This window comes from Mustela lutreola, chromosome 9 (assembly GCF_030435805.1).
Source record: "Mustela lutreola isolate mMusLut2 chromosome 9, mMusLut2.pri, whole genome shotgun sequence".
Lineage (NCBI taxonomy): Eukaryota > Metazoa > Chordata > Mammalia > Carnivora > Mustelidae > Mustela > Mustela lutreola.
In genome coordinates, this window is record NC_081298.1 from 95,493,698 (window position 1) to 95,514,627 (window position 20,930).

Consider the following 20,930-nt stretch of genomic DNA (forward strand, 5'->3'; position numbering starts at 1 on the left):
GCAGGTATTTAATTTGTTTTGAATTTTTTAAAAGATTTTATGTATTTATGTGAGAGAGCAGGAGCAGAGGGAATAGGTAGGGGGAGAAGCAGGCTCCCTGCTGATTAGAGAACCCAATGCAGGACTCAGTCCCAGGACCCTGGGATTATGACCTGAGCCCAAGGCAGCCACTTAACTGACTGAGACACCCAGGTGCCCTTTTTGAATTTTTATCATAATCTGCACTTTGATGAGTAGTCTTGTTATATCTTTATGAATTTTTCTGTTTCCTCTAGATACACTTCTAAACATGGAATTTCTGGGAATTAAAAGTGTTTAATTTACACTGCTAAGGTGTTCTCCTTAAATGTTGAATTATTATTTGTTCACCAGTAATGAAAAATTATAACTTGGTCAATACCTTCTGGTAGGATTCTTGTTAATATTTGCCCCAAATAAGTCGTAAATATGGTGTTTATTCTGTTCATACTTCTTTAACCACACCTGCTGAGTTTTTGTCTTTCTGTGTTTACTAACCATTTATATTTATTCTTTTATGAGCTGCCTGTCTCATCTTTTAACCCATGTTTCCTTAGATATGCTAATGGTTTTTTTTCCCCTAAACCTGTACGCCCAGGACATTTCTTAACTCTTTATACATATGAGGGTTTAAGAGCCAATATAAGTGGATAACAGCAGCCGCCTGCTCGTCCCGTTCCCCTTCCTTTGATGACACATCCCTTTCTGTGCCTCTCTCCCTGTGTCTGTGCTGTCTCTCCTCAGTCTGTGCAGTTCCCGTTTCCCTCTCTCTACTGTATCTTTCCACTCCGTGGGCTCCTCTGTTGTTTCTTTCTGTCTCTGTGCACCTGCTTTTCGGACACTTGCGCTCTCCTCCTCCCGCTCCCATGCTGTCTCTGCTGGATTTCTTTTGCTTGTCTGGTTATTCCCCTCTTCTGCCCTTTCTGTCACGTCCCTGCTCTGTTTGTCTCTGTGAGCACACAACGCCCTCCCTCTTCCCTTCTCTCCTCTCTTTCTTTTTCCCTCCTTTCCCCGTTTTTATTTTTCTCAGTATCTGGTTGTGTGCTAGTCTAAGAAGAGTAGTAGTTTACTACTGTCCATACAAAAAAAGAATAGTCAAATTGATCACTTTTTATTGAGAAACAGCTGAAGATGAATTATTTCTGGTTTTGACCTCTCATTATCTTCAATTGCCCATGTTTCCAGTAGCTGGGCAGATGAACAACACAAAACTACCAAACAAAGAGGCCTCCACGAGAGAATAAAATGAGAGCTTTAGTGATAGTTAGTAAATGTTTACCAGTAAGTCTTAGATTTTTATAAAACAAGCTGATTTCATATCAGTCCATACTGATCAGTCCATCTCTTGGAACCCAAGAGATAAATGTCATTAAATGCTAAGAGATAAAAAGCAAGATATAACATATATGTTATATATGCATCTATGTATATGACTGGAACAAATATTAACAAATTATCTTAAAATTATGGGTTCATAATTTTTTTCCTTTATAATGTGTCTTTTGATTTTTTTTTTTTTACAAGAAGCATGCATTTTCTAATAAGATACCACAAAAGTTGTTTTTGTTTGACATTAATAAAAAAGTTAGGTAAGCCAGGCTGATCAAACACAGAATGTTAGTTATGAGCTGGAAAAGGGGATTCTCAAGCTTCACATTTTGTTCTAGCTTCTGCCTAAAATAACTGTTTGTATCCCCAATCTAGTCATAATAAATCCTTCTAGAAGCAGAGTGAATAAATCCTTCAGAAGCAGAATAGGGGTAGAAAGGTATTACAAAAAGTTTCTATGCTAAGATGAAGTTTAAAAAAAAATTTAACTTGGGGTGCTGAGGGTTGAGTTAAATGTGCTCCTAGGTTCATGGCCTCTCTTGAAAATTTTATCCCCATATTACATCCTCATTTCTCATTTTCCATAGGCAATTGGTCTTATTTTGCAGATATCTTTCAGCTTACAAGAAATCTCACAAAATTTATATTCTCTATGTATTCCGTATGTGTGTTTTCAATTTATATAAAAGGTATAAGGTGTTTTTTTTTTTAATTTTTAGTAAGCATTGTGCTTTTAACATCTATCTACATTGCTAAACATGTATATAGAACCAGGTTTCTGATCATCACATAATATTCCATTGAGTGCATCTACCAGTTCACCGACATACTGTCCCTGTATGACAGCAACACAGGTTGCTGTCAGCACTCGTCACCACAGACAGTGGGAGTGCACACCCTTGTCCATACCCCTCATTAGATCTGTGTGAAACGGTCTTTGGCATATATATCCAGAAGTGGAATTCTTAGATCATAAGCTATATAAGTTTCCCACATTCGTACCAAACCACTTTCTAGTCCATGTCCTAACTGCAATGCATGCAAATTCCTACATTTCCACTTTCTGCCAGTAATTTCTAGTTGGCCAGAGGATTAGAAATACAAATTTCTATACCAAGGTTTGATTGGTTGGTTGGTTGGTTGGTTGGTTGGTTTTCGAGAGAGAGAGAGCATGTGCATGTGTGCACAAATGGGGAAATAGGGTGCAGATAGAAAGGGAGAGAGAATCTTAAGCAGGCTCCAACGCCCAGTGCGGAGCCCCATGTAGGGCTTATCTCACAACCCTTAGATGACGTGAGCCAAAATCAAGAATCAGACACTTAACACATTGTGCCAAGGCACCCCCCTTTTCTTTTCATTTTTAGTTTAATGTTACTTGTCTTGAGAATCTATTTACACTATCCCCACTGTAATGTCAAAAGGAGGGAAGAGTCTGAGACTTCTAAAATTACTGTTGTGCTTTCAACCAGAATGCATTCATTTTCCATTCATCCAGATGCAGTTAAAATAGAGAATGTGAAAAGTGCAAGAATAAGCTACTTTAATTGATTTTTTTCAGATTTTAACTTGTAACAGACAAAAGTAATGGAAGATTTTGCTAGCAATATTAAGATTGATTTAAAATATCTTATAAAACTTTATTCCAAAAACACAGCACTAGTTCCAGATGCCCATGGAATATTTACAAAAATTAATTGTACTTAGGCAAAATGTCAACAAATCCCCAAAGTAGACGATTTATAACTAAGCTTGTATTTTCTAACCACAATGCAATAAAGTTGGAATTTAATAGTTATAATTTTTTTTTCTTTAAGAAGATAAAAATTTTAAAACCTCATTCTAATCCTTTTTGTTACAGAAGGACTAAAAATGGAAAATACACTTTTTTTTTTCATTAGAGACAGAAAAGGCACAAATCCAAAAGTTATGGGGTGTGACTAAATCTATATTTAGAGGGAAATGGTATATTTGAACAAGTTCAATAAAGTAATACATAATTGAAATAAGTCTTCTAGTCTGAAAGAAGATTAATGAAAAAATTTTCTAAGGACCTATTATGCAGGCATAATGCCTTTTTAATGTTTTGAGAAGGACTTTTCATAGTTCTTACCTACCAGACTTGCAGAAAAAAATATCCAGTTCTGCTTCTTTAAAGGTGAATAACAAGCAGTTATCACTTGAGTTCCTGCTTCTATAAGCTCAATCTGTACCAATTTCTTATATAAAACTTTGTGATAGAATCGGGTTTCTGATCAATAAATTTATATCAAAGGACTACTGTCCATACAATCTATATCAAAATTTTGTGTTTTAGACAAACAGTTTGTGATTGTGTCACCCTTTACTGGTTAGTAAATTTTATTATTGAAACTACAGTTGACATGTGATCTACATATACCTAAAAACTCTTCACAAGAAAAGACTGTCCTTTGGTTCCTATTTTGACATAGTCTTATCATTGTATATCTCTGATCCTAAACTTCAGTGGTTATAAATGAACTAGCATAAACACATTGCTCTGAAAGAAAAACATCTCCCAGCAGGCATCTGACTGGCAGAATGTAGCAATAACACATTTCTTATATGAAGAAGAGCTATATAGGCTCATGTAAGGAAACATGACCTTTCTCCTATGTTAGATATATTTTCCTCAGCCCAATTTCTACCTCAAAAAGTAACTTTTTAATTGAAAAGCTTTTGGGGGGGGTGGGTCTATCTGAAGGTATCTCTGCTCAATAAATGTGGGAATTGAGTCTGACCTAGATTTTAATTAAACTGAACAGTACTGAAAAAGCCTGAGATGGTAGGAGTTATTTTCTTTTCTTTTCCCATTGTGGAATAAGACATTGGCAGGTGAGTTTGCTATCATAATACTAGAAATTAAAACCGCAGCCAGCCAGCCCACCAGCATTTGTCTTTTTTCAAGACTCCCTGCAATAGAAAACGTGAAACCATGATGGCTGATGATGTCAGCTGATGTGTAGTCACTTAAATCTTTTCATGTAAGCCTCATTGCAGAGGCCTGCGTGAGCTGATTCACACCGAGGCCCTAAGGGATGATGAGATTATCCTAGGAGATGCCTGAGACTCTCCCATGGACTAAAGGAGTGACTGTTTTGGTTTACCAACAGCATCCATAAATGAATGCGGCAGAACTGATGTGATGTCTCTTGGTGGGGCATCAGCACATATTGTCAGACCCAGTGAGGCCTATGCATTGTGATGATTTTTGTGACACTGTGGCTGTCATCCTGGCATCACTGCACGATTCTGACAGTTTGCACCGGCCCTCATCACAGTGTGGATAGTGCTATGTCATACCGACAACATCCAGGGCCCAAGTTTTTGTTGGGATTGTTCATGCTTTATTATATGAAAATGACACTTTGGTCCGCTTCCACTATTCTTATTTCACTTAACAGGAGATGTAGGACCACAGAACATAAGTTTTATTCTCCAAATAAGTCTTCATTACCTCCATTATTTGTTTGCATAATGAATAAACACATTTTTACAGCTTTTTTGAGATTTTTCACATACCATAAAATTCACCTAAAATGTGTAGTTTAATGGATTTTAATATTATTCACAGAGTTGTGCAACCATCCCCCAATCTAATATTAAACATTTCCCATGCCCCCTAAAAACACCCAGTACTTGGTGGCTCAGTTGTTAAACGTCTGCCTTCAGCTCAGGTCCCGATCCCAGGGTTCTGGGATTGAGCCCAACATCAGGCTCTCTGCTCAGCAGGGAGCCTACTCCCTCTCCCACTCCCCCTGCTTGTGTTCCCTCTTTTGCTGTTTCTCTGTCATAAATAAATAAAGTCTTTAAAACAAAACAAACAAACAGAAAACACCCTGTACACATTAGCAAAGTCCCTCTGCATTTCTGCAACCTCTCACCCCTGCCCCAGCCCCGGGCTGTGGTTATTAATCTATTTCCTGTTTCTGTGGATTTTCTGCTTCTGAACATTTCCTATACATGGAATCCTGCAGTATGTGATCTTTTGTGACTAGCTTCTCTCAATGTTTTCAAGGTTCATCTACTTTGTAGCAGTGTGTTCATTCCTTTTTATTGCCAAATAATATTCCATTACATAGTTTATTTATCCACTCAGCGGTCAGCAGATGCTTGGATTTCTTCTACTTTTTTGGCTATTCTTAAGTCAGCTGGGAACAGTCCTTCCAAGTTTTGTGTGGATGTATGTACTCATTTCTTTGGGCAGATGCCTGGGATCAGATATATGCAGGAGCGTATGCTAACTCCACATTAAACCATCTGAGGAACTGCCCGCTGTTACCCAAAGTACTGTCACCATTTTGCATTTTCACCAGCAGAATGTGAGGGCTCCAGCTTCTGCACATCCTTGAAAACCCTTGTCTTTGTCTGTCCTTTGGGTTTTCACCATCCTAGACAGCTAACTAAATATATTTTATTATGAAGGAATTTATTTTTAGACTTTTTTCTATTTTTAAATGTTTGTGACATTTTATAGGCAAGAATTAATCCCAAAGAGATTCAAACTAGAAACAGAAACACACACCCCAAAGCCCCTCCTTGAATCAGATGTAGACATCTGTTTTTCACCCCCAGTGGTGCATACCCTGACTGGCTGTGCCCCTGGGATGTTCAGGGGACTCGGGCTTGGAAGCGATCGTCATTTCCACTGCGTGTGCACCACGAGGCCCTCAAGGCTCTGCTTGCAGAGCCCCACCATTGCCTTTCTGCGCACGGGCAGCTCATTCGTGTGTCTGAGGCTCTGTTATCAAAGGTCTTACCCTCTAGAGATCCAAGATCTGCAGTAATTGCACTCCCTGGCAAAGCTCTGTCCCCAGCTTTGCTTTCAAAAGGCACAGGAAGTAGGTCCAGTCTTCATCTTGGGTTCCCATTTCCTTCCTGGAAGTGTTTCCTCTCAGGTCTTCACTCTGAACCATTTTTCACAGGGCATGCTGTCTACTCCCCTTTCCTAGAAACTGGCAGCTTTCCTGGGTCTATTAAGTTTGCCGGTACCTTATTTTTACACATATCTCCGAACTAAGTGTGTTGTGCTTCAGATGGTGAGAGCATGTTGACAGCGGATTTATCACCTTCCCTTTGATGGCTGGAACATTTCTTTGGCCTAACATACGTTTTCCTTCTGTTGAGCTCACCAGAGCCACAAAACCTCTTTAGCGGCACTCTTTCCTGTATGTTTTTGTTTTATTTTCACTTCTTAAATGGGAGTTCAACCACATCATACAAAACTTGAAATGTATAAAAAGAGTATTTGATACAGGACGTCCTTCCCACTCCTGTTCCCCAGGCACATAGCACTCCTTTCCAGAGCAACTCAGTGTCAGTTCTTGCACATCTTCACAGAGATTTTTAAAACAGCTTTATTGAAGTATAACTTATATACCATAGAACAGGGGGGTGGAGCCGAGGAAGAGAGAGAATCTTAGCAGCTCCACGCCCAGAGCAGAGCCTGACACAGGGATCAATCTCAGGACTCTGAGATCATGACCTGAGCTGCAGTCAAGAGTCAGATGTTCAACTGAGTGAGCCATCAGGCGCCCTTTAAGCCCATTTTTAAGTTACGTATGTGGAATGTCTCAGTATGTATTTAGATCTTGAGTTTCTTCCACCAATATTTTGCACTTTTCAGTCTGCAAGCCTTGCACTTCTGTTGTTAACTTTATTCCTGAATATTCCATTCTTTTTGATGCTGTTTTGAATGGAATTGTTTCCTTAATTTTATTTTCAGACTGTTTATTGCTAGAATATAGAAATATGGTTGATTTGGAGGGGGGCACCTGGGTAGCTCAATCAGTTAAGCATCTGCCTCTTGCTTTCAGCTCAGGTCATGATCTCAGGGTCCTGGGTCAGGCTCCATGCTCAGCGGGGAGTCTGCTTTTCCCTCTACCCCTACCCCATGCTTGTGCACACACTCTCTCTCCCCTTCCTCTTCAAATAAATAAAATATATATATGTTTTATATATACAGAGAAGACTAAAAAAACCCCAAATATATACATCTATTCTGTGTTCTTGGGTACAGACAACTAGTGAAGGGAGGATCTGAGACTGACTTAAGTCTTGGGACTCCAGACACAGAGCTTTTTCTACTGTGTCAAAGTTATCGCCACCCCCACCCCACCCCCCGCCTAACATGTAGGGCTTTACAATTACCCCTCGTTTGATTTAGCATCATTCCTGTTTATTATTTTTGATCTTGACAGTCATTTAGGCCCTCCCAGATAGGGATCATATGAGAAATCACCTGCTTCCCATATCTCCAAGTCACATATATGAAATGTTGAAAAGGAATAGCCAGAGCAAACCAAGTAACTGGACACTTAGTGTTTAGTGCTTAGTAAATACTTGCTGTTGGATCCAAGAAATACACTCATAAAAGGCCTCTTTGTGTTAATAATGTTTGGTAAGAGTGGTTCAACCAGTTACAGTTCTACCAACTTATTTTATCATTTAACCCACATAACTCCCATCTTGCCCTCAAAGATGTCATGAGAAGTTTTGTCATTTTATTGAAATCTAATTGTACTCAACCACACATTCTTTCAGCTGACCTGTTAGTGACCATATCTACTAGAAGAAACCAGGCTAACCTGGCAGGGCTTATTCTGCCTGCCTTCCTGAGCACTAGCTGAAATGTGCTCATCTTTCCTTTGACCTCCAAACGCTTGCAGATTATTACATTGGTGATCCATTCTAGAATTTCACGTGTCGTCATTGTTAAATCCAGTTTGCAATGCCTATCTTTTTGAAAGTTAAAACATTTCTTGTCTCCAGATATCAAGTTTCTAAAAGAAACTATTTCAGTTTCCTGAGGGCCCTGGAATATAGTTTATCTAGTTCAGACAGCGAACATTCTTAGTTTCCTTTCCTAACTTGGCCTTCAGTTCACCTTTACCAAACTTGCTTAAGTAGACAAGTACCTGGCATTTATAAAAAATATAAATGCCCATACCCCTCACCTAGAGATGCCACCTCATTGTCCTGGGTTAGGACCCTTATCCCCCAGGAGATTGTTGAAATGAACAAGTTTAAGAAATAATGTTTCATACTATATTTTGATCATCTTTTTGTCTTTCACTTAACATTCCACCATCAACTTCAATCCATGAAGTTGTCCTTCTTTGCTCTTAATTGCTCTGAACATAATTATAAAGCCCTTTTGGGTTCTTTAATAATTTTTGTAATACTCTAGTCCCTTGGGGCTTCTCATGGGGCCTTTCGCCTCTTTGCATTTACCTGTGTGTAAGTTTCTGAGTCTGATCTTACTAGAGAGCACCCTCTGCACCTCCCCCCACCACGTTTAGTCATTCCTAGCCCTCTTTATCTCTCATCAGAATTTCATTCTGAAGACCCACCACCCTAATCTTTGGCTAGCATCTTCCTCAGTTTTTTCAAGTCCCATGAACATACTCAGTCTTGATATCTTCCCTTCTTTTTCTTTATCTTTTTTTTTTTTTTTTTTTTTTTTAGTTTTCAGAGTCATTGTTTATTATCTGTTTATTCATTTATTATGTTCAGTTAGCCAACATGTCTTCCCTTCTTAAAACAGCTCGAGCCCTGGGACGCCTAGGTGGCTCAGTGGGCTAAGCCACTGCCTTCGGCTCAGGTCATGATCCTAGAGTCCTGGAATCGAGTCCCACATGGGCTCCTTGCTCGGCAGGGAGCCTGCTTCTCTCTCTGCCTCTGCCAGCCTCTCTGCCTGCTTGTGTGCTCTCTCTCTCTCTCTGTCTCTCTCTCTCCCCTTCTCCCCCTCTCCCTGACAAATAAATAAATGAAATATTTAAAAAAAAAAAAAAAAAAACAGCTCAAGCCCTTATCCAATAGCAGCAGCTTTCCTCTCCCATTTATAAACGGTGCTGGAAAATATTCCTATTGTCACAAGCTTCCTGGCCACTTGATCTCAACAAATGGAATCCAGTGAAAAAGTGCTCTTGGTAACTTGTGTGTTTTCTTATCCTGTGGGTGACTGTACGATTGACTACAGGTAGTAACAGGGTCTCCTCTTTGTTTTTCCAGGTGCCAGACCATGTGATTTCTTCTGATTCTGTTTCATCTTCTACCAGTAGTTTCTGGAGCTCAAGCTCTACCCTTGGCAACAAGCAAAATGTACAAATGTTAAACAAGAGCATACAAGCAGGTAAATTACCTAAGTTGAAACATTTCCATTAAAATACCAGTAGATCTGGGGCGCCTGGGTGGCTCAGTGGGTTAAGCCGCTGCCTTCAGCTCGGGTCATGATCTCAGGGTCCTGGGATCGAGCCCCGCATCGGGCTCTCTGCTCAGCAGGGAGCCTGCTTCCCTCTCTCTCTGCCTGCCTCTCTGTCTACTTATGATCTCTCTCTGTCAAATAAATAAATAAAATCTTTAAAAAAAATAAAATAAAATAAAATAAAATACCAGTAGATCTTTAACATATATTAAGATACTCAGCCTCAAAACAAAATGAAGATTAAAACTATACTCAACTCCCATTTTTCGTCTATCAGACTGGCAGAAATCTAGGTCTGGTAGTAAGTTTGTGGGCACAAGTGTAAAATAGGTACTCATACGTTCTGGTTGGGAATACAATCCTACAGACAATTTGGCAGTTTCAATCAAAATTACTTTGACCTGGTACTTTTACTTTTGGAATTTAGCCTATAGGTATGTTTTGCCTATGTGCAAAATGACAAGTGTACAGAATTAATCATTGAAGTAGAGGGTTTGTTTTTTGTTTTTTTTTGTTTTCTTTTGGTTTTTTTTTTTCAGATTTTATTTATTTATTTGACAGAGATCACAAGCAGGCAAAAAGAGAGGAGGAAGCAGGCTCCCTGCTGAACAGATTGCCCGATGCGGAGCTCGATCCCAGGACCCTGGGATCATGACCTGAGCCGAAGGCAGAGGCTTAACCCACTGAGCCACACAGGCGCCCCTGAAGTAGTGTTTATTATAGCCGAAAATTTAAATCGACTTAGATATCCATCAATAGCCAGCTGCTTAAATAGATTATCATATGTTCATATCATGAAGCATAGTGTGAGGACACTCTCTCTCTACTAAGATGACAAGATCTCCAACACTGATAATTAAAAAGGAAAAGCAAAGTACTTTAAAAATAAAGGAAGATAGTTGCTTGAATGTGTGCAAAAAATTCTCTGGAACCATGGGGTTACAAACTGAATGAATAGAAAACAGGAATGTAGGGGCGCCTGGGTGGCTCAGCAGGTTAAAGCCTCTGCTTTCAGCTCAGGTCATGATCCCAGGGTCCTGGGATCGAGCCCCACATCAGGCTCTCTGCTCCGCAGGGAGCCTGCGTCCTCCTTTCTCTCTGCCTGCTTCTCTGCCTACTTGTGATCTCTGTCAAATAAATAAATAAAATCTTTAAAAAAAAAAAGAAAAGAAAACAGGAATGTAAAGGAGGCTTTTCACTTTTTTTCTATATCTTCTGATTTTATTTATTTTTTTTTTCTTAAAGATTTTATTTATTTGACAGACAGAGATCACAAGTAGGCATAGAGGCAGGCAGAGAGAGAGAGAGGAGGAAGCAGGCTCCCTGCTGAGCAGAGAGCCTGATGTGGGACTCTATCCGAGGACCCTGAGATCATGACCTGAGCCGAAGGCAGCGGCTTAACCCACTGAGCCACCCAGGCGCCCTATCTTCTGATTTTATACAACAAAAATAAACGTTGCCCTTGTGTTGGTTTTTTTTTCCCCCTCAGGTCTTGACTTAGTATCTGTCAGCCTCTTCCTTACCTGGGTGACTGCCAGTAGGACAATAAGCATTAGCTATCTTCCTCACTTGGGATCAGAACTGTAATCCTGGGCCCCTTGGTGACTCAGTCAATTAAGTGTCTGCGTTCAGCTCAGTCATGATCCTAGGGTCCTGGGATTGAGTCCCACATCGGGCTCCCTGCTCACTGGGTAGCCTGCTTCTCCCTCTCCCACTCCCCCTACTTATGTACGCACACTCTTTCTCTCTTTCTCTCTCTCTCTCTATATCTATCTTTGTCAAATAAATAAATTAAAATAAATCTTTAAAAAAAAAAAAACTGAAACCTTTATCCATTGAATCCACGTTAGTTGTTTTTTTTTTCCCTCTGATATCTAAATTGACTTAGAAGTAAAAACCTTCTTTCTTTCTTCCTTGCCTTCTTCCCTTTCTTTTTCTCCCTCCCCTCCTCTCTGTCTCTCTCACACTCAGCCCTCCACACCACCCAGAGGAGGCCTGCATTTTTGAAGGCTTACAGTTTTCATTTACTGAATTGAATACACATGTCAACTAAGTCTCAAGGCTACTCCCAGAATACTGTGGATCTTTTTCCTCAGGTAACTTGGAGATTGTGAATGGTGTCAAAAAACACACCCGAGATGTGGGGATGACTTTCCCAACTCCAAGTTCTAGCGAGGCTAGAATAGAAGAGGACAGTGATGTGACTTCTTGGTCAGAAGAAAAAATAGCAGAGAAAAGACTTCTTGCCAACTATCTTGGGGACAAAAAGTTAAGGAAGAACAAGCACAGCTTTTGCGAAGGTCAGTTTCTAATTCCAGTTTCGTAGCCAAAGAACTAATGAATTTCCAGTCTCTCATAATGCTAAGATTCTTTATTTCTAAATGACTCTGTTGACCCCATCTCCCCAAACAATACCTTGGCACATCTTCTAATACTAAAATTACAGTCATGCTGCTAGTTTAGCCAACTCCAGGGCATCCTGGTGGCCTCTGACAGCTGAGCCCCCGAGAGCCTATATTACACACATATCTTTGATGAGCACAATGGGAAATCTCTTTTCTTTTTTAAAATATTTCCCGTAGGAGTTTCATGGTTTGTTCCCATGGAAAATGTGAAGTCCGGTCCTAAAGAAAACCTGCCCAAGCATCATGGCCCTGGTATCTGCTGGTTTGCACCAATAACCAACACCAAACCGTGGAGGGAACCGCTGCGGGAACAGAACTGGCAGGGACAGCACATGGACAGCCACGGGGCACTAGCAGGCCCAGGCAGAGAGCCACCGAAGCCGTTTGTGAGAGCAACGCTACAGGTGCAGTGACACTGAGTTAATTTTAGCTGTGGGGTCAAAGGGGGACATACAAAGAAGCTAAGACTGTGACTTGGCCTTCTGAAGATCAGTCATGTAACCCTCATTTCTAGCCACCCGCTCCCGCAGTTCAGCTGTTCCTACTCTCATCGTTAATCAGAGGCTGCCTTACTGTCAACCGTTGCAGACTGGGTGTTGCCCCCTGCACCTGGGGACAAGGCAAGGGAAGGGAGGGTGTTGTGATGCTGCTGCTCACGGGGTTCATGGGTTCCTGCACGTGGCGTGCTCTGGAGGCCTGATACTATTGTCAGCCTTACATGTGTTCCTCCGTTTACAGAACTCCTGTGCCTACTTAGCACGGGATTGAAAAGGCACAAAGTCCTTTCTTTACATGTACCTTGGGAGATGAAAGAAATGTCATTTAATAATGTATTTGTTGGAAGGGAAATTTAAAATAGCACAGTGGGCTGAGTGACATCTAGAAGAGTTAAAGTTGCCAAGGTCGTAGTTTTCGGCTTGCTGCAGAGGCACTCTTTGACACCTCTGATGGTCTGCCGCCACCCCCCCCCGCCCCCCGCCCCCTAGGAGTTGTTAGAATATTCTTCGGCTCTACATAGTTTCTGCACTGTAGAAACAGGCTCTTCAAAACACTGTGGGGCCGGCTTTTTTGCAAGCCGTTAGAGAACAGACTGCATCATTCATGTGAGGTCAGGGATCCTTTTCTCCCCCTCAGGAATCCCTTCAGTTTCACAGACCTGACTTCATCTCCCGCTCTGGGGAGCGGATAAAGCGTCTGAAGCTGATAGTCCAGGAGAGGAAGCTGCAGAACATGTTACAGAGCGAGCGGGAGGCCCTGTTCAACACTGTGAGAGAACGGCAGGGCCGGGACCCTGTGCGCCCGCTTCTGAAAAGAGGTACCCTCTGCCTCTTCGCTTTCCTATCATGGCTGCTTCCCCCCAACAGGGAGCGTGTCTCAGTGCCAGCCCAGTTAACAGGGATAGAAAGGGACTCTTAGCTTGCTGAGTCTCCACTCTCCCTGGGCAGCAAAACCTGCCCCATGTGGTACTCAGCGCTCTCATGATCCACAAAAGCCCCAGGTCCTCCTGCCCTGTCACTGCATCTCAGAAACCAGAGTGTACAGTGAGAATGGTATTTTTATAAGCCAGCTGTGGGTCCGTGAGCAAGTTCCAGGATTGCCAACTTCTTGGGGGGGGTGGGGGTTGTGATGACGATGATGATGATGATGATGATGATATGTAACCCTCACATGTTTTGCCCAGACACTGTTCTTATGTAATGCTTGTAACACCTCCCTGAGATAGATACTATTAATAACCCTGGTTTACAAATGGGAAAACAGACAACGAGAGCTTAAGTCCTCTGTCCAAGAGTATACACCTGATAAGCTGGGATTTGAACCCTGATGGTCTCGCTTTAGACTCTGCACTCCTAATGATTCTGCTAGATGTAAGATCTCCAGAAAATAATATATGTGCACTGTGAAAACTACAAGTGTGACCTAATGCTTTCATCGCAGCCTTACCTATAAACTGGCCAGTGTCTCTGTTCACACTCCCTAGTCTGTGCCACAGCATGTTGTGTCTTCAGGAGCCTGCTATCATAGCCCCCATAGTCTAACCTTGGCCTTAGCCTTGGCCCCTGCTCACCACCCAGTACTGTCAGCTCAAGGTAGGGGCATCAGGTCCCAGCAGCTCCCTCTCATAGCTTTTGAGCAACACACCCTTCCCTATTAAGACGCTATCTCCTGAAAACCCCTTCTTCTCATGCTTAGGCTTCCTGGATGCCCGAAAGAACAGGCCTATTGGGAAGAAGGAAATGATTCAGAGGTCTAAACGGTAAGGCTAAAAAGAATAAGAGTAATTACGAAAGTGTAAGTAAGGCCACCAACTGATTAGGAGCTCTGATTTGTCCCTGGAATAAAGACATATGCTCAAGTTAAAATTTTTGTTATGAGAAAATTAGTTGTGAAAGAAGTTTCTCACTTATAGCACTAGAAAAGGAAAGAAAAATAGCAGATTTGTGGTATGAATGAGTCAGATAAGAAAGATACAAAGAATTCCCTCTAATTTGCATGCCTTAGGCTTGTCTTATATAAATAAAGATACCTAAAAATAAATAAATAAATAAACCTAAAATGTAAGATATGACTATTTTGAAATAAATTGTTTATTTGGGGCACTATCCTTGTATCTGCACAATCACCTTTCTAGGAATTTATACAATATAGTGAGAAATAATGAAATACTAAGACACATTAAATTAAGCTTTACAAAAAGTCAAATTTGGGGCATCTGGGTGGCTCAGTTGGTTGAGCGTCTGCCTTTGGCTTGGGTCATGATCTCAGGATCCTGGGATCGAGTCCTGGTCTGGCTCCCTTGTTTCTCAAATTCCTCATATCAGTGAGATTATATGTTAATTGTCTTTCTATGATTGACTTACTTCACTTAGTATAATACCCTCTAGTTCCATCCATGTCATTGCAAATTGCAAGATTTCTTTTTTTTTTTTTTTTTTAATGGTTCTGAGCAGGATTTCTTTTTCTTTTTCTTTTTTTTTGCCTTTTTTTTTTTTTTTAATTTCTTTTCAGCCTAACAGAATTCATTGTTTTTGCACTATAGCCAGTGCTCCACGCAATATGTGCCCTCCTTAATACCCACCACCTGGCTCCCCCAACCTCCTACCCCCCGCCCCTTCAAAACCCTCAGATTGTTTTTCAGAGTCCATAGTCTCTCATGGTTCACCTCCCCTTCCAATTTTCCTCAACTCCGTTCTCCTCTCCATTACCCTATGTCCTCCATGTCATTTGTCATGCTCCACAAATAAGTGAAACCATATGATAATTGACTCTCTCTGCTTGACTTATTTCACTCAGCATAATCTCTTCCAGGCCTGTCCATGTTGTGACAAAAGTTGGGTATTCATCCTTTCTGATGGAAGCATAATACTTCATAGTGTATATGGACCACATCTTCCTTATCCGTTCTTCCGTTGAAGGACATCTTGGTTCTTTCCACAGTTTGGCGACCGTGGCCATTGCTGCTATGAACATTGGGGTACAGATGGCCCTTCTTTTCACTACATCTGTATCTTTGGGGTAAATACCCAGTAGTGCAATTGCAGGGTCATAGGGAAGCTCTATGTTTAATTCTTAAGGAATCTCCACACTGTTCTCCAACACCAGCAGTGTAAGAGGGTTCCCCTTTCTCCACATCCTCTCCAACACACGTTTCCTGTCTTGCTAATTTTGGCCATTCTAACTGGTGTAAGGTGGTACCTCAATGTGGTTTTAATTTGAATCTCCCTGATGGCTAGTGATGATGAACATTTTTTCATGTGTCTGATAGCCATTTGTATGTCTTCATTGGAGAAGTATCTGTTCATATCTTCTGCCCATTTTTTGATATGATTATCTGTTTTGTGTGTGTTGAGTTTGAGGAGTTCTTTATAGATCCTGGATATCAGCCATTTGTCTATACTGTCATTTGCAAATATCTTCTCCCATTCCTTTGTTTTGTTAACTGTTTCCTTTGCTGTGCAGAAACTTTTGATCTTGATGAAGTCCCAAAAGTTCATTTTCGCTTTTGTTTCCTTTGCCTTTGGAGATATATCTTGAAAGAAGTTGCTGTGGCTGATATCAAAGAGGTTACCGTCTATGTTCTCCTCTAGGATTCTGATGGATTCCTGAACAGGATTTCTTAATGTTTTTATTCATCTGTCTGCCCTCCCAGATCATGAGGAACCCAACCATCATTCTTTGTGTCCAAATGTCTGACAAGAAGCAGGCCCAGACAGAGGCCTGGGGCCTGTGTTTGAGATCTGAATGCCCTGAGAGCAGCAGACCTTTAGGGACATGGGGGAGAAGAAATCATGTTGCTATGTGGTTGGGTAACCTCAGTGCTTTTTGTTTTCCTACTGGCACCATTCCTAAGGATTTATGAGCAGCTTCCAGAAGTTCAGAGAAAGAGAGACGAGGAGAAGAGGAGATTGGAATACAAGTCATACCGCCTGCGAGCTCAGCTCTTCAAGAAGGTCAGTCAGTCCTTGGGCAGGATCCATCAGGTTTATTAGGGGAAAGAGAAGTTGAGAGAAACACATCTGACCTATTTGAATTAACTATATCTGGGGAGTAAACTTAAACTTGTAATGCATTGTACCACACCTGGAATTTGGAAGATAATGTCACCCATGACTAGATTTCAAATCTACAAATCTGAAAGGCGAATCTAGAAAAGGCACCCTCCAGGCATACATTTGGAACAAAACCAAATTCTGTACTTAAGAGTCACGGTGGAAATGTCCAAATCTATCAGAATTCTTGGCTTTTCATTTTAGAGTCCCAAATGGTAGTTCTGTGCCCCTTATTGGTAAGTCAGATACTTCTAGAGCTTATAAAATAAACTGGAAAACATCCGAGTATAGCATAAGAGTTGGCAGCCTGGGGACTCAGAGCCTCGAAATTGCCACCATTTCCAGCCCATGGCCCAGGGGAATCAGTGGTGCCACAAGTCCCAGACCCTCCCAAGGCCAGGGAACTTGCTACCAGTATATTCCTTGAGAAGCCAGGCAGGCAACCATGCCTGAAGGTCCATATCCTTCACTGTTCTCATTTCCTTCCCAACCCCTTCACTTCACCACCAGAGGACTCTGAAAGTCAGAATCCAAAAGACGTGTTTATACCAGACCGATGTGGGATTGGAGAACTGCTTCTGGAGCACACCCGGAGCTGGGCTGGGCCGGGCCCTTCGAAGAGGGGGCCCCCAGGCACCACATGGCCTGTCCAGTGGGTCAGCATCACAGGCCAGGCCTCTCGTTGTGCTCGTATGTTTGAACTGATGGATGGATGGATCATAAATGATCTGTATCTGTACAGAAGTAATAGATACTAACTATATAGATCATCTTTCTTAAACACTTCAGGAAGAATTTTTTTGCATAATTACCATAGTTTCTGTAACTGGGGAAGATAAACAAGATTTGGGTAGAACCCCACTGGTCTTTTCAGCCACATGTCTGGGGTGAGGAGTGGCTGTCTCCCTCTGATGGCAAGAGTATCTGACTTTTTTCCTGTCTTTCTTTTCTTCCACAGAAAGTGACCAATCAGCTCTTGGGGAGAAAAGTTCCCTGGAACTGATAGGAGATTATTTTCCTCACAGTCTTGGAATTATATTTTATCAACATGAAGAAGCACAATCCTTACTTTTATGAGTCTGGTTTAATAAAACGTAACTCTTTGTCTATGTTTAATTTAGAAGTAGTAACCTTCTAAAGAGTCTGAGGAGAATGGTGATTAGGATTATTAATGGTTTGGGAGCAATATTTTCTCCACAGTGGCCTTGCCCACAGGAATGTTTGTCACAGTGATACCATTTCTGAATTCTAGCCACAAGTAAGTCCCTTTTTGTATGTGTTTTTATACTTTTAGAAAATAAATAACTTCTGATTGAATCATAGTAAAGCAAGCAGCAGAGGGTCATTTCTTTACCATCTGGAGATGTGCAGGGAGCTATGTGATATCTCTCCTAAAGTGTGTGGGGAGCCTCAGTCTAAAAGCATCTGTCAAGGGAGTGGGCTGTGAGAATGAAATGTGGCCTTTGTTCACAGACATGGCAGAACTTGACGATAGCCCTGCCATGGGCTTTCTGGAGATGGGGTCTGGTTAGAGTAGCTATTGGGCAAGCCCAGACACTCCCAGCGGATTGGGCACCTTGGGTCGAGAGCCTCCTCTTAGCCTCATTCCAACTTCCCATTGGCCTCTAGCCCTTGGTGGATTTTCCTCCAGCCACCCTTTCTTCAGGACTGAAGCCTCAGAGCCTTTGTCATCACACATAGAACCAACATTTATAACCCGGAAAACCACTTATGAAAAGCATGAGTTAATAAATGTAATCATGTACATAAAGCATTTAATGAATCCTGTAGTCTAGAATGACAGCTAAAGCCCAGAGTTGACGGGGGAAGGTGCTAATCGGCCTCATTCAAAATTCAGGGAAGCCCCAGCCTCCCCAAAGGCTTCCGCAGAGGCCAAGTTAAACAGCAGTTCTGCCACCAAGCAGCTCCGAGGGCGCCACCAAGGCTCCTTTCCTTACCCAGGAGGAGGCTATGAAGAAGACTCAGAGAAAACATTTGGTATGTGAAGTTTACTCCCTAGTTTTTCCCTTTTATGCTAGACAAGATAATTACACACTCTGGGCCAGTTCACCTATAAAAGGGCTAATAACCCCTTAAACCGTATCCTCCCTTCAGCCCTCAGATGCTATGACTGTCTTCTGTCTTGTCAGAGTTATTATCCAGAATGCAAACAGAAAGTGATAGTTGTCTGGAAACCTGGGTCTGCGCAGAAACCAGGGCAGGATGGAGCCTGCTTAGGAATGATGAGTGTGATTCTCTTCAGGCCCTGAGCTGTGTCATCCAGGCACCTTCCCAGAGCATTTAGATTTAGGGCTTGGGAAGCCACAGGTGGCAGCTGGCCACCAGCTCCCTGCCTCCAGCCCCAGAACACATCTGCTTGGGAATGTTACTACTGATGCCCTGGGGAGAAGCTGTTAGCCTCTCCTGTAGGTTCTACAGACTTGCTTTCACATGTTAATGGTAGTTCCCAGGCCATTGGGCCCTGCTTGGGTAGGGAACAAAATCAAAGCCATGCATGTCTGAGAATTGTGTCCTGAGAATTGTCCCAACTGCAGTTTTCCTTGGCGAGGTGCTGCCTGCAGATCCCAGGCATTGGCCTCACAGGCAATCCTATTACCTCTCCCGGAACCTGTTCTTCCCCCACAGTGCTCAGGATGGTTCCCCCCACGCTGCCCACATCAGTCGATGCTGAGCATCAGGCAGAAGCCACAGAGTCTGTACCTTGTGCTGCCACACCTGTGGCCAGGCTCTGCTCTCCTGCTTTCCATGAGCCCCAATACCAGGACCTTGCTCTGTAAGTGCTTTTGTCCCATGCCAGGCAAGATATTGGGCCTCTTGTTCTATTTTTTCTTGCATGGGTACAGGAAAAGCAGGCCCAGGCTGGACCATTACCGCTGGCCACAACCTGTCATGGGGATTCATTCTGGAATTGCTTCTTGCTAGCCTGAGAACCCACTTGCCCTCCTTTCTCCTGGAGGTTAGGCTTCAGCCTCCTCAACCACTTCTCTGAGAGGATAGCTTGTGTTGCTGCCCTCCTCCAGCAGAGGCCTTCAGTGACCATCAGCAGGTGCAGTGTGAGGTGGGCGAGTGTACGAAGAAGGCGGAGTGTCTTGCCCATAAATCACAATGTATTTTGTGTCCCAAAGGATTGTTCTGGCCAGTCATTAGAGAGTTAGGCCAAGCTGAGCTGTTAACATGGTCTTCATCTTTACCTGTTGGAGAGCTTGGGTGCTTTTAACCTACAGTGTCAGTTTTATTTTTATTGACCGTGAACCCTCGCACACAGCCCTTTCCCAGTTTCTCACGAAATACTCCTGAATTCTGGTTGGGAAGGTGGTGTGGAGTGGGTCCACTATCAACAGTTAAAGCCAACATTATTGGCCTCAAGGGGGCACTCTTGGCTCCTCTCCATAAGTCTTGCTCCTTGAAAACTCCCCATGATGAAGTTCCTGAGGTAAGAAAACTTTACTACTAACCCCAAGGTTGAGTCATCTTCCAAATATGACTGGGCTACATGTTAAGGGTATTACATAAGGCCCCAGGTACATAGGTGTGGGCTTTTCATTTTCTTGGTCCATAGCCCTAGCCCTGTCTGCTGCTCTTACATCTTTCAGAGAGCTGTAGTTGGCCAGAAAATACTCGATAACCCAAGCCAGCTCCTCCTTAGACATTAGGATAAATTACCCCTCTCTCCCTCACTGTGTGTGTGGTGTTTTTCTCACTCTCTAACCCTGACTTGTTTCCTTTGATGGTTTGAGGCTGGCACGTTTATTCTGGGTAGTCTTACTCCTGCTGTGCATGGGGTTTGAGGTCCCACATGTCTCCTAGGAGGATATTCATATATTCCTAGGATCCCTGACCTGTTCTCATCACAGTGTTCATCCAGCCTCACCCACTGCTCCCCACACAAGACAGCTTAACAGTAGAATCTAAGTCCAGGGGTGCCTGGGTGGCTCAGTGGGTTAAGCCTCTGCCTTCAGCTCGGGTCATGATCCCAGGTCCTGGGATCGGGCCCCACATTGGGTTCTCTGCTCAGCAGGGAGCCTGCTTCCTCCTCTCTCTCTGCCTGCCTCTCTGCCTACTTGTGATCTCTGTCAAATAATTAAATAAAATCTTAAAAAAAAAAAAATCCAAATCCAGAACCTCAACTAGCCATGGGGCAGATGGGGCTGGACTAAGAAATGCCTACTCTAGCTTCAGGTAATGAGACAAGGACCAGTTGAGAAAAGGTGGGAAAGTGTTCATATAGTTCCCATTGTCCATCCCTAATTTATAGGCTGAGAACTTTGGCCAGGGAGGAAACTGGTGAGCAGGAAGTACTCAGGAGACACATACTTGGTGCCATCTTTTGACAGGCAGGCCTAGCTCTGGACCCCAGAAAATAATGAAGAATAACAAGCAATC

General features: G+C 42.4%; 1 protein-coding gene across 4 annotated transcripts in view; it reads left to right on the top strand.

The window, feature by feature from the left end:
• Nucleotides 1-17,642, top strand: part of ALMS1 (ALMS1 centrosome and basal body associated protein) — a 211,932-nt gene extending 194,290 nt beyond the window's left edge. For 2 of the 4 annotated variants that reach the window (XM_059188063.1, XM_059188065.1), the window contains 8 exons: nucleotides 9,379-9,499; nucleotides 11,668-11,871; nucleotides 12,154-12,380; nucleotides 13,111-13,291; nucleotides 14,170-14,233; nucleotides 16,328-16,427; nucleotides 17,037-17,182; nucleotides 17,485-17,642. In XM_059188063.1, coding sequence (XP_059044046.1) covers nucleotides 9,379-9,499; nucleotides 11,668-11,871; nucleotides 12,154-12,380; nucleotides 13,111-13,291; nucleotides 14,170-14,233; nucleotides 16,328-16,427; nucleotides 17,037-17,182; nucleotides 17,485-17,491 — 1,050 coding nt within the window. In that variant the 3' untranslated portion in view covers nucleotides 17,492-17,642. The remainder of the gene's footprint in view (nucleotides 1-9,378; nucleotides 9,500-11,667; nucleotides 11,872-12,153; nucleotides 12,381-13,110; nucleotides 13,292-14,169; nucleotides 14,234-16,327; nucleotides 16,428-17,036; nucleotides 17,183-17,484) is intronic. The other 2 variants (XM_059188066.1, XM_059188064.1) reach the window with 2 other exon arrangements.
• The last annotated feature ends 3,288 nt before the right edge of the window (nucleotides 17,643-20,930 follow it).